This window comes from Mesoplodon bidens (assembly GCF_964165515.1).
Source record: "Mesoplodon bidens genome assembly, chromosome: 2".
Classification (NCBI taxonomy): domain Eukaryota; kingdom Metazoa; phylum Chordata; class Mammalia; order Artiodactyla; family Ziphiidae; genus Mesoplodon; species Mesoplodon bidens.
The window spans coordinates 111,370,405-111,382,818 of record NC_138177.1 but is presented as its reverse complement, the minus strand read 5'-3'; the positions used below and the strand labels follow the sequence as shown (position 1 = coordinate 111,382,818).

The 12,414-nt window shown below is 40.9% G+C and overlaps 1 protein-coding gene across 1 annotated transcript; it reads right to left on the bottom strand.

The window, feature by feature from the left end:
- Positions 1–693: 693 nt before the first annotated feature.
- Positions 694–11,415, bottom strand: BCL10 (BCL10 immune signaling adaptor). The gene is made up of 3 exons (XM_081225078.1): positions 11,100–11,415; positions 3,818–4,106; positions 694–2,076 (listed from the first exon to the last, which is right to left on the bottom strand). Exons 1-3 carry the CDS (start codon positions 11,154–11,156, stop codon positions 1,721–1,723), a joined length of 702 nt encoding a protein of 233 aa, XP_081081204.1. The 5' UTR covers positions 11,157–11,415; the 3' UTR covers positions 694–1,720.
- Between the last annotated feature and the right edge of the window lie 999 nt (positions 11,416–12,414).

Genomic DNA, 12,414 nt, shown 5'->3' with positions numbered 1-12,414 from the left:
TATTGTCTACATAGTCAACAGTCTGAAAGAAAACTATAAATATAGGTGCTATACCATATCTAAATTATGATCTTTGATTCCAAATAAATCCTATTTAAATTTTTAAAAAAGTAACTGCATATCAAATTTTATTTTAATTAATGAAATGAAAAGCTTGCTTCTGCTTTTGAAAAAGGTTTCTTTAAGTATTATGCCGCTATTTTTTTTTTTACAGTACGCGGGCCTCTCACTGTTGTGGCCTCTACCGTTGCGGAGCACGGGCTCCAGATGCGCAGGCTCAGCAGCCATGGCTCACGGGCCCAGCCGCTCCGCGGCATGTGGGATCTTCCCGGACCAGGGCACGAACCCGTGTCCCCTGCATCGGCAGGCGGACTCTCAACCACTGCGCCACCAGGGAAGCCCCCCTATTTTTTTTTTAATTGCCACTATTTTGTTATGCTACCCTGGAGGTGAAACATATTTCTCCATAATCGTTAGAAAATGTTTATACTACAAAAATCACCCAGTTTTTAAAAATTTTTTTAAAGTCAATATGCCAGTCTTCTTCATGATTGATAATTTCATCAGTCTATCCAGAAGTGCAACTCCATCTCACAACCTGAATTAATGTTTCCTATTAAAATTGGTACATATAAAAAGAGTTTTAGGTATTTATTTCCTATTGAAAAATTGGAAACTTCCAAAACACAGCACTACAACTTAAAAACATTTATTCTTAATAGCATATTTCCATCTCTGCTTTTTGCAAGTAGTGGAAATATATATGAGACAGATATCTAGAAATAGATATAGTTTAATGAAAACAATGAAAGAAGATTTATAAATTTGTAAAATTAGTCAAACTTTGTCATAGAACAAAAAGACATATCTAGCTAATGGCCCGCTTGTTCCAAATAGTACTAAAAACAGAATTGTCACATATACACACACAAAAACCATTTTGTTCTAATTATTTCAACTGTACAGTGGTCCTCATTAAAAGGGAACAAAAAGTACAGAAAAAGTATTTTTAAAAATCTCATTAAATTATACGTAATAACTGAAGTTTATGCCAAGATTTTTCTTTAGGAATGAAAATGATAAAGCAAAGAGTGTGAAAATCTTAAGAAAGTAGTATTAATTAGTAAGATTAATAAGAAATGTATTTTGGCAAACTGGCACCGTAGGTGGCTCAAACTCCATTAGATATTTCTCTGAATCAGAAGGGGACTTTCTAAGTGCCTGTAAGCCCAATTGAGTGGGAAAAAGATTCTTTTCTGTACGCTGGCAGTTTTCCCAGCAGTGATTGGCTTTATTACCGAATAGGAACAGCTTAATTCTGAAAATGTACTGTTGAATGGTTGGAAAGGACTATTAGACTGTGAAACTTATTAGCACAAATGCACAGAGAAGAAACATTGTTCCCAGCCTAAGACTCTATTCTCAAATAGAGAAATGTTCTCTATTAAAATTAGTCTTAAAACATAAAAAAAAGTGAAAACACTAAATTACCTCAAAAATGAAGAGAAAATACTGAAGAGCACATGATCAACAAGACTTACTTTAGCTATCTACAAGTACGCTTCTTTTATTCTAAAAAATTCTATTTACAAAGTATGTTTACGTTGCATTATAAGACATGTATCAAATGTTAATAAGTCATTATAGCAATTTTATAAGATGATCCATATCCTTTCAAATATTTTTTGTCATCATTAAAAAATTAAAATGCAGTAAACTGTCATTGCCGCAAAAGAGCACGTGATCTTAAGGGAAGAAACATCTCACTAGAGTTTCCACAAGTTCCTTCTTCTTCTAACTGCAGCTCTGGTGGCAAAGGAGGAGCCCCAGGGTCCCCAGGTCTAGGAAGCGTAGTTGAAGAGAAGGTGGGGTTTTCAGTTCTGCCTACTTCTAGAACAGGCAAATTCAGAGAAGAATCAGTAGAAAAAAAGGGGGCTGTGCTGGATTCTCCTTCTGGATGGTATATGACGGTGGATGCTCTCAGTTTTTCAGAGAAATTACTGTCATCTGAATTTGATCTAGAGAGGTTGTTTGTGGCTCCATCTGGAAAAGGCTCACAGTTGCTACATTTCAGTCCTACAATAAAATTATTCAGATGTAAATGAAAAGTAACTAGAAAACCGAATCCACACCCATCTTTGAACTTTTAAAAGATTACACAAATTTAAATAGCAGTTTATAAATTGTCATAATCCATTTCACATTTTATCTGCTTTTCTTGACAATCATGAAGCATACTATTATTTACATTTTCTAGATATAGAAATAATCTCAAGGAAGCTAAGTGACATGCTACAATTTACATTTAATTTGTGTACTTATACTTAACCATTGAAGGACCTGGAAAAAATAAAGTAGCCCCTAAAATTATTCATAAAATAAGAAATAGCTTTCACAACTAAAAAATATTCTTTAGCACTCCAGCACAAAAAAAATTTACCCCAATTTTAAACTGGGTATATGCTAAAATTCTATGAGTTAATTACTTCCAATTCTTGAATCATGGGGTGTTACAAGTGGAAGGGATTCTACAGGTCATCCGGGATAGCCTCTCACTATTAGAGTCGAGAAGACAGAAGCCTGGAACAGTGAAGTCAGGCCCAACATTCCAGGACTACTTCATGCAAGGGGGACGGCTAGAACCCAGGTCTCCTCTTCACATTAAATAGAGAATGTCCTGGTTCTCAACCTAACAGTTTACTTAAATGACAGAGGTTGTTCTGAACAAAGAATTCTATCATATCCAAAGGGTATAGCCAACAATTAGGCTCAGCGTGGAAAGAATAAACACAAACACAATTTATCTCTCTGTTAGGCTTAGCAAATATTCAACCCAATGGTCTACAGGCACAGAACTTCCTGAGTTGACAGATTTTATGTAAATCCTGCAGAGTCTGTAAAGTACATTTGTACGTCAATTTTTTCCACTAGTTTTTCAACTTCACAATACAGTCAGCATTTCTGTCCCATGAAAGGGAAACTATTTTCATAAATATGGCTCAAGGGGAAACTTCATCTGTGTTCCAGCATGGATTTATAGACTGAGTTCCTTAAGGGAAAAGCCCTAAATTACTAATTTCTGTTTCCCTTGCCTAGAACAGCTGGAATAGAGCTGTATCGCATGCACATTTATTTTATGTGCTCTGTAGAGAGAGACAGAGAAAGATGGGAGTTTGGAGGGAGAGGGGGATTTAAATCGTGCAAACAATTCTACACAGCATTCCAATTTAGTGAGTGTGTGCTGTGGGGTGAGGGTGAAACGGAAGAGGTAAATCTGCTACTCCCTTAATCAATCTCAGTTTTATGCCTCTCTCATTTTGCAACACTGAGTGTGATTCTAGTGTTTAAAGTTACATATAACTTACACAAGATGATTCTTACCAACATAAGCCAACTACTTCATCATGAGATCAACTGGTGGGAGAAAAACTATCAGAGTTTATCAAAGGTAAAATTCTTTACCTATACACTGTTCTTTACGTGTGATATGCATTTTCAGGGGTTACTTTGAACAGATTAATCTTGCATTCTGCTGACTTTAGAAACAAACTCCTGTGTATACTGGGATTTCATTGTAGTTGTTTTCTATAAATGTGTTGTTAAACGAATATAAATACAGAACACTGAGTGATATTTCACTTTTGCAATGTAATGACATCAAATAAGGTAAAAAAATGCAAATCGAATGTAATTCTGAAGGTTGAACTTTTTGAATAAAAGCAAAATGATCACTCCTAGGTTTTTGTTTTGTTTTGCATTCTACTTATAAAAGCATTGTTACATTTAAATGAACTTTTGGATAACTAAGATATCTTACCTTTCAGATGTTCTAGTTTTATATTTCTAAGTTTTAGCACTTCATCTGTAATCTTCTGTATCAGGAAGTTCTGTGTTTTTTCTCGCCGAATAGATTCAACCAGGGTATCTAGTCCTTTGGGGTTTTCTTGTAAGTAGTCTAACAATTTTCCAGCCCTTTTTCTACTTGATGTTCGGCAAGAAATTTCTTCAGTGTCTTCTCTACTGAGTATTTTTTTTGCACGTAGATGATCAAAATGTCTCTCAGCTATGATTTTTTCACAGAGGTATACACGCAAATTTTCTAAAGCCTAAAAGATATAAAAAATGCCTCAATGTATATTTTTTTTAACACCTAAGGAAATCACAAAGGTGACTGATTAGTTAGGAATCTGACTGGTGAGAGAAAACATCCTGAAGTCAGGAGGCTCAGCCCTACTAAAGGCATGCTATTAAAATGAAGGTCCGGTTAGACAGAAGTAGGTCCCTGACTAGATATTCCTCACTGCTTCTGAACTGCTCTGATCTCATCTTCACATCTATAAACCAAGATCAAACTGTTGTGAGGAGGGGGCCAGTCTAATCTAGGGGGCTTGGGTCTGTGGAAATAGGGAGGTCTGCTGAGGGCCTTCAGAGGTAAAGTTGAGAGCAGAGGTTACTGTACATTTTAAGTTTCCATTTAGCAAGGAATCCAGGATTAGTCAGGACCAGAGAGGGTAACTCAGTTTATAACTTTCTCATGTTATTAATTTTCCATCTTTCTAGAGTGAAACCACACACACACACACACACACACACACACGAGAGAGAGAGAGAGAGAGAGAGAGAGAGAGAGAGAAAGAAAAAGAAAGAACCTAAACCAAAAGGGACCATACTGGGTCTATCTCTGGAGTCAGTTGGCAAGACTATAGTCTAACTCAGCCTTGGTAGAAGGAAGGTAGAAAGGTATGGGGGGCAAGAAACCTAAAGGAATAGTGGATATTGGAAAAAATTAAAGAAATAAAAAGAAATCACATAAACAGGCCTAGACCTGAGAAGTGCCTAACGAGGCTTAATTAGTCAAAAATCAACGTGGGTCCTAATAAATGGTATTAACAATTTGATGTGAGTGACTGTATTATAGCTCCTCCATTTACTAAATATGCGATCTTGGGTAACTTAACTCCTCTGTGCCTCAGTTTCCTCATCTGAGTGTTATGAGAAATAAATTAACACACATAAAGCACTTGGGAAAGTGCCTGGTACATAGTAAGTGATGAGTAAATGTTAGTGATGATGACAATGATGACTAACTTGATTCACATTGACAATGATGAACTAAAGACAATGGAAAATCTTCAAAGTATATGAGAGTATATGGTGGCAGAAAAGTAGGTTAGGTGAAGGGTTCCTACAGTTCTCAGTCCACTGAATTCCCACAAGAAACATTTCACATATCTAAATGCCAAATATGCCAAGTGCTGATCAGTGGATATGCAAAGATGAACAAGACTTGAAACCTGCATGCAAAGGGCACATGGTCTAGCTGAAGAATACATTATCAACTCAAGCTAAAAATTATGAGACAATGGAATATGACCTGGAAAAAAAGATATAGGTCAAGTACTGGGGAAGCAACCAACTCTGCCTCCAGGACCTGGGAAATTTACAGAGACTACACCTGAGCTAGAGGCATGAAAGGTAGGCAATGAGGGAAATTACATTTCCCTATAGTCAAAACCTCATCAAAGGTTTATAAATAAGAGGCAATAAGAAAACTTTTACAGAGGGTTGGGGGAAAGCAAAAATTGGGGTCAAAGGAGAGCAATCAGAAGACTGCTGCAATATCTTACATATGATAAGCTGAGTGCATGAATTTAAGCTGTGGGGATGAGGAGAGAGAAAAATAGATTTAAAAGATGAACTCCTTGGAAAAACTCATTTGTTGTCATTTCTACCATACGTTGATGATTTCTAAATTTTCCTATGTTATCAAGACTTTCTCCACCTAGAGATTCCAATGGTACTTAAAATTCAACATGTCCAAAACCAAATTTGTTATCTTCCCCTATCGTTTTCCTCTGACATTCTCAACTCACTTGCGAGTACCACCATCCATCCAACCATGCTATAAATCTACAACTCATCCTTGACTTTTCCTCCTTTCACTCACTTGGCACATTCGATCAGATCACCCACCCAACAAGTCCTGCCAATCTACCCTGATATTTATCTAAGCTGCCCCTTCACTCCATCCCTATTATTAGCATTGTCCTAGTTCGGGTCCCTATATATTTTGCATCGACTATTAACAAGACACCTAGTTGCACTTCTTCCTTCTCTCCCCACCCCGCTCAAATTCTTCCTTCACACATCTATCAGACCTTCTAATTTTTCAAGAAAAAATGGAAATCTGGAGTGTTACATGAATTCTACCAATATTGAAATGTCGTTAGTTAATTTTAAAAAAATTTAAAACACTGTGTTCCACCTCGACTTAAAGGATAAACTTTCTCAACCATAGCAGAATAGCAGAGAGCTGAAGAGCATGGCTCTGGACTCAGACCAACCTCAGTTCAAATCTTTTTTTTTTTTTTTTTTTTTTTTTTGCGGTACACGGGCCTCTCACTATTGTGGCCTCTCCTGTTGCGGAGCACAGGCTCCGGACGCGCAGGCTCAGCGGCCATGGCTCACGGGCCCAGCCGCTCCGCAGCATGTAGGATCTTCCCAGAGCGAGGCATGAACCCGTGTCCCCTGCATCGGCAGGCGGACTCTCAACCACTGCGCCACCAGGGAAGCCCCTCAGTTCAAATCTTGAATCAAGAGCTGGGGGAAGTTACTTAACCTCTCTAAGCCTCAGGTCCCTTATTGGTAAAAAAATAATAAATACCTAGCAGGACCTGTAGGAGGACTAAATGGGACAGTGCATATGAAGGCTTGAGACAGTAGGTATTCAATAAATAACAGCTACTTGATGATGGCAGGCAGGTGCTTCATAGTATGGATCCTGCCTAACTCTCCAGCTTACTCTATGTTCTGGAACTTTATGTTCTTCCTAAAACTGCTGTTTTCCACTATATTTCTTTAAGTTGTTACCTTTGCCTTGTTTTCTTTTCCCATATCCCTATTCATCCTTTAAAATTCAGGACAGTGGTCATCTCCTTCAGGTAACTTTACTTAAACTCCCCCAAATGAGTACTCTTCTCCTGCCTTTACAGCACCCAGTGTATGCACTTCACTTTTCTATACAACAGGACTCCACTTATATCTCCCAACTCACTCCCAGACATTTTCACTCTGTCCCACTACTCTTCTCAAAGTCACCAAGGGTCTCCTTATCACTAAATCTGATACTTTTCAGTCTTCATCTCACTTCTCAGCAGTGTGAAAACAGGTGACCACTCCCCTCCTGAAATACTCTTTTCTTGTCTTATATGAATACCACACTCTCCTGGCTTTCTTCCCATCTCTGCGGCCATAACTTCTTACTTTTTAAAACTTTTCTATGGTCTCCCTTTCCCTTCTCGCTCTCAAGTTCCCCAGGTAAACTCACTTAGTCCCACACTTTTATTTCTAGCTCAGATCTCTCTTTTGATCTTCAAACTGATAGGTCTAATTGCTGATTTGACATTTCCACTTACTAATCTGATTCCACTCTCTTCCTCAACTCCCACATTCAAACCATCACCAAGTCCTATCATTACTGTTTAAAAAATGCATCTGGAATTCTCCTGTTCCATCCATCTCCACTGCCTGTACCCTGATCCGAATCACCATCATCTCTCAACTATGTAAATTCCAAGGATCTCCTCACTAGTTTCCCTCTTCTCCCTTTTGCTCGCCCCAGTCCATACATTAGGCAGAGGGATTTTTAAAAATATAATTCTTCAATAGGTCTCTACTACACTTGGGAAAAAAATCCCACTTTACTACCATCTGTAAGTCCCTTCATAATCTGGCACTAGCCCACCATCCTAACTTCACCTCTACGCACTCTCTGCCTTTTTCCAATTTCCCCAAGATTTTGCCTGCCTTAGATCCTTTGAAAATTCTATTCTGCCTAGAATGCTCTTCCCCAGTTCTGTCATAGCCTTCAGGAACCAGTTTAAAAAATGTAACCTTCCCTGACCATCCTATCTCAAGTAGATTTCCCCTCTTATCTTGTTATTGGCTCAACACCTGTTTGTCTCCTTCATAGTCCTTACCATAATTTGGAATTATACATTTATTTTTTTTCAACCTTAAGAACCCACATGTTAAAAGCAGGCAAGAACCAGGTACATTCTGTTCAACTCTGTATATCCTGCATTTAGCAGAGTGCTAAGTAGATAATGTTTTGGATGAATGTAAAATTGATTGCACTTATTTTGTGATTCGCAATTGTCATTTTAACATGTCCCCCCCAACCCCCCAAGAAGTTGAGCTCTTCTCAAACTAAGATTGTGTCTTAGTTTTTAACTTTTGAACTGTTAGAATCAATGGCAGTATCAGTCTCACAGTGTGTAGTCCATATTTATGAAACTGAACTAAATTCAACAAAAACGAGGTAAACAACTAGATGGAGCACATAGGGAGAAGAAGTATAGTGAAGAAGTGGGAGCCTGAAAAGAAAAAAAAGAAGTGGGAGTTTCCATGTGGATAAGTGGTCGTACAGTCGGTCCCCTGTATCTGCAGGTTCCGCACCCTCGGATTCAACTAACAGTGGATGGAAAATAAATTCCAGGGGCTCCCCTGGTGGCACAGTGGTTAAGAATCCTCCTGCCAAAGCAGGGGACATGGGTTCGAGCCCTGGCCCGGGAAGATCCCACATGCCGCAGAGCAACTAAGCCCATGCGCCACAACTACTGAGACTGTGCTCTAGAGCCCATATGCCACAACTACTGAAGCCCGCACGCCTAGAGCCTGTGCTCCGCAACAAGAGAAGCCACTGCATGTGAAGCCTGCGCACTGCAATGAAGAGTAGCCCCCGCTCGCCGCAACTAGAGAAAGCCCGCGTGTAGCAACGAAGACCCAACACCAACACAACCAAAACTAAATAAATAAATAAAATAAATTAAAAAAAAATTCCATAAAGTTCCAAAATGCAAAACTTGAATTTGCTGTGTGGGTCAACTATTTATATATAGCATTTACATTGTATTTACAACTATTTACACAGTATTTACATTGTACTAGGTATTATAAGTAATCTAGAGATGATTCAAAGTATATGGGCAGACGTGTGTAGGTTACATGCAAATACTACGCCATTTTATAAAAGGGACTTGAGCATCCATGAAATTTTTTTTTTTTTGCAGTACACGGGCCTCTCACTGTTGCGGCCTCTCCCGTTGCGGAGCACAGGCTCCGGACACACAGGCCCAGCGGCCATGGCTCATGGGCCCAGCCGCTCCACGGCATGTGGGGTTCTCCCGGACCGGGGCACGAACCCATGTCCCCTGCATCGGCAGGCAGACTCTCAACCACTGCGCCACCAGAGAAGCCCGCATCCATTAATTTTGGTATCAGAAGCCAATCCCCATGAATTCATCACGACAGAGAATACAGCAGAAACAGCAAGTGGCTTTGGGGTAAGGATGATAAAAAGTTCAATTTTAGACAAAATGAGGAATCTGAAGGATATAAAAGTGGATTTCCAGTAGATATTTGGATATAAGCACTTAGAGTTGAGAAAGAAGGAAGTCCAAATATGTGGATGATAATTTTAAAATTCGTAAGGTCATAAACCATTTTGAAAACATCATGAAAAAAATTTCTAAGAAGAAAATGTGCACATATTTTTTTTCATAGATAGATGTCCTGAAATGTGTCCATGATTCCCCAAGGTTATGGATTTCTTATATAGCTGTAAATTGCAATCATGGAGATGGATAATATCAGTGAACTGATGGAAAAAAATAAAGGCCTAGAAGCCACCCTTCACATCTGTGTTTATGTACAGGCTTTATATCCTCCCACTTGTAACCTCTCACTACCTGTTTTATCAACTGTAAAATGGGAAAGACAATTATCTGCCTTAGAGGTTGTTGTACAGATTAAATGGGAACGTTGTAAATTGTGTGACACAGTATCTGGAATACAGCAGGCCTAGCTCTTGAAGTTCATGTTTTTACTGGCACAAATCTTGAAAAACACAATACTCATTTATTCTTTATTAGTTATCAATGTCCCAGTCTTAACTCAACTAGAATGTAAGCAGGGGCCTGTCATTTTTTATATCTTTCCAGGCCCAAGAACAGTACTTTCCATACAATAAGTGCTCCACAATTATCTGTTGAAGGAGGAAACTAAGGCACAGTCATAACCAGTCTCCTTTTGCTAATGAGTCATACCAACTGTAATTATGAGTACAGTGTAATAAACCTTACAGGTAAGGGTAAAAGGAAGCACACAAACATTTAAAAAGCTGCTGTCCTGTCCAATTCACAAAGATGATTTTGTATAAGTACTGCAGTGTTAGGCCAGAACACAATTCATGTTCATGTTGTTTTGAATTTGAATTAATATAAAGTATTTTAATGGTACTCATATAAGTCTCACATGGCAAAACAAGTTAACTAAAAGCAAAGGAAAAGAGAAACAAGTCAGACCTCAACAAAGTCATTCTTTATGAATAAATACTAAGATTTGTGCACTTCAGCATCCAAGCACAAGAGCATAATTTAGCTGCTGAATATCTCCAACGTTTACCTGTAAATTAATTCTCCGCTTCATGTATTCATCCCCCGCCCCGCTCCGCGCCCCTTCAATTTAAATACGTGGGCGTTTGCTTACTAGGGGAATTCCAGGTTGTGCTTTCAACAGTCCAGCTTCCCCCAACCCCCTTTGCAAGTTTCACGTATTTGATCCACTGCTTGGGATGCTTTATCTGGTCCAGCTTTTGCTCCAGGTTGAGCCAGCAGCCAAGGCAGTCTGACTCAAGGATGAACTTGAGTCGTCGATACCTAACAACGCAGCTCCAAAGCGCAGCTGGGGTGAAATCACCAGGGGATGGGTGAGCAGTGGGCAAGAAGCCGACTGTAAAGAAACGCTCCACTGAACAAGATTTCAGAAACCCAAGCCCTGCTTTTATTGATTTAAAACGTGGATTAACAAGTCAGCGGGGATCAGATCACTTCCACCAAGGTCCCTCGGATGCAGGGCTCGCCACGGTCCTGCTGTGCTCGGACGTTTCGCTTCTCCGACCGCGGGCTCCTCCTCCGATTCCGACTCGGACTAGGACGCCGGGTTTCCTCGCTGCAGGAATGCAGCACACCGCCCCCCACCCCGCTCCGCCCGCCCGCCCCCGGCCCTCGGCGGTGCCCGGGCAAGGTTGTGCTACTCACGTCCTTCTTCACTTCAGTCAGGTCCTCCTCGGTGAGGGACGGCGCAGTGGGCTCCATGGTGAAGGCGGGAGATGGCGCTTCTTCCGGGTCCGGGAGCTCGGGCTGCGCCGCCCCGCCCAGGCTGGGGGCTTCGGCCTCCGGATGAAGGGGCAGAAGGGGAGGCGGAGAGGGTCGGGAGGAAGAGGACTACGCCTTCGAAAACAGATGGACTCGTGGGTCAAACTGTAGCGCTTCCGGCTCTGCCTTTGGGAGCCCTCGGAGCCTACCTAAGCTTCCCGACGCGGAGCTCCGGTACCCGTTCCTTCCCTCTCCAAGAGGCCCAGGCCCAGGCACCGCCCCTCGGTGAGGCCGGGCCTTCGGGAGAGCCCGCCCCGTCTCTGTGGGAGCCAATCGGGGCCAGCCCATGGGCCAACCTTCTCCCCGCCCCCCGGCCGGAGCCTTTCAGGAGTGGCTCCGCCCGCAGCCTCCAGGTCATTTGCATGTGGCCGCGGGTTGGCCTCACTGAAAGGAATCGTTTCCCTGGGTGGGGAGCGTAACTGCTCTGCCTGCGGGTTGTCTCCGCCTGCGCCGACAGCTCACAGGCGGAGTCGAGTCTCTGCTTGTCTGTACTTTTGGGTTCCTCCTCTTTTCCCAGACCCTACCCAACGATTTCCTGTTGCTGTGTTTGCCCACTCAAGTTTTAAAATTATTTGGTCTCACGGACACACGCGCACACACACACAAGACGCATATACAGCCTATCAACAATATTAACGAAATTTCTGAAAGAGAAAAACCGCCTACGATCCCACTACTTTACCACCTAATTTAACATCTGCATTTTTTTGGGTCACTGTTTATTATAAACACATTTCCTTATTTATTCATCCGTGTAATGAAGCTGTGTCTACCTCATGCCTCTCACAGGGCTGCTGTGAGAATTAAATGACATGATATACGTAAGGTTCTTAGAGGTACTGGGCACACAGTACACACCTTACATTACTAAAACATTTATTGAGTCCTTACTAATGTGTTCTAGGCATCTTATTCTGTAACAGTTCTCCCATTTTATCGGGGGAGACTGATGAACAGACCACTATTCTCAGAATGGTATTCTAGCTACTTAACAGAGGTGTATACAAAGTAATGTGGGTGAAAAGCTCAAAACAGAGCCCTGGGCTCAAGATGGTTGTTTGGACAACATGCTAAATAAACTAGAAATAAAGTAGATGGTATTTGAAGCTAGAGTGTAGATAAAAATGACAAGAGGACCAAAAACGAAACTGGGAGCCCCAACATTCAAGGGAAGAGAAAGCAAAAGAACCAGAAAAGA

What these genes read in the sequence shown, in the direction of transcription:
- BCL10 (XM_081225078.1), bottom strand. Translation starts at nt 11,156, where the DNA reads ATGGAGCCCACTGCGCCGTCCCTCACCGAGGAGGACCTGACTGAAGTG. An exon ending in TGACTGAAGTGAAGAAGGAC is followed by an intron (nt 4,107 to 11,099) that starts GTGAGTAGCACA and finishes TATATCTTTTAG; the next exon opens with GCTTTAGAAAATTTGCGTGT. An exon ending in AAAACTAGAACATCTGAAAG is followed by an intron (nt 2,077 to 3,817) that starts GTAAGATATCTT and finishes ATTTTATTGTAG; the next exon opens with GACTGAAATGTAGCAACTGT.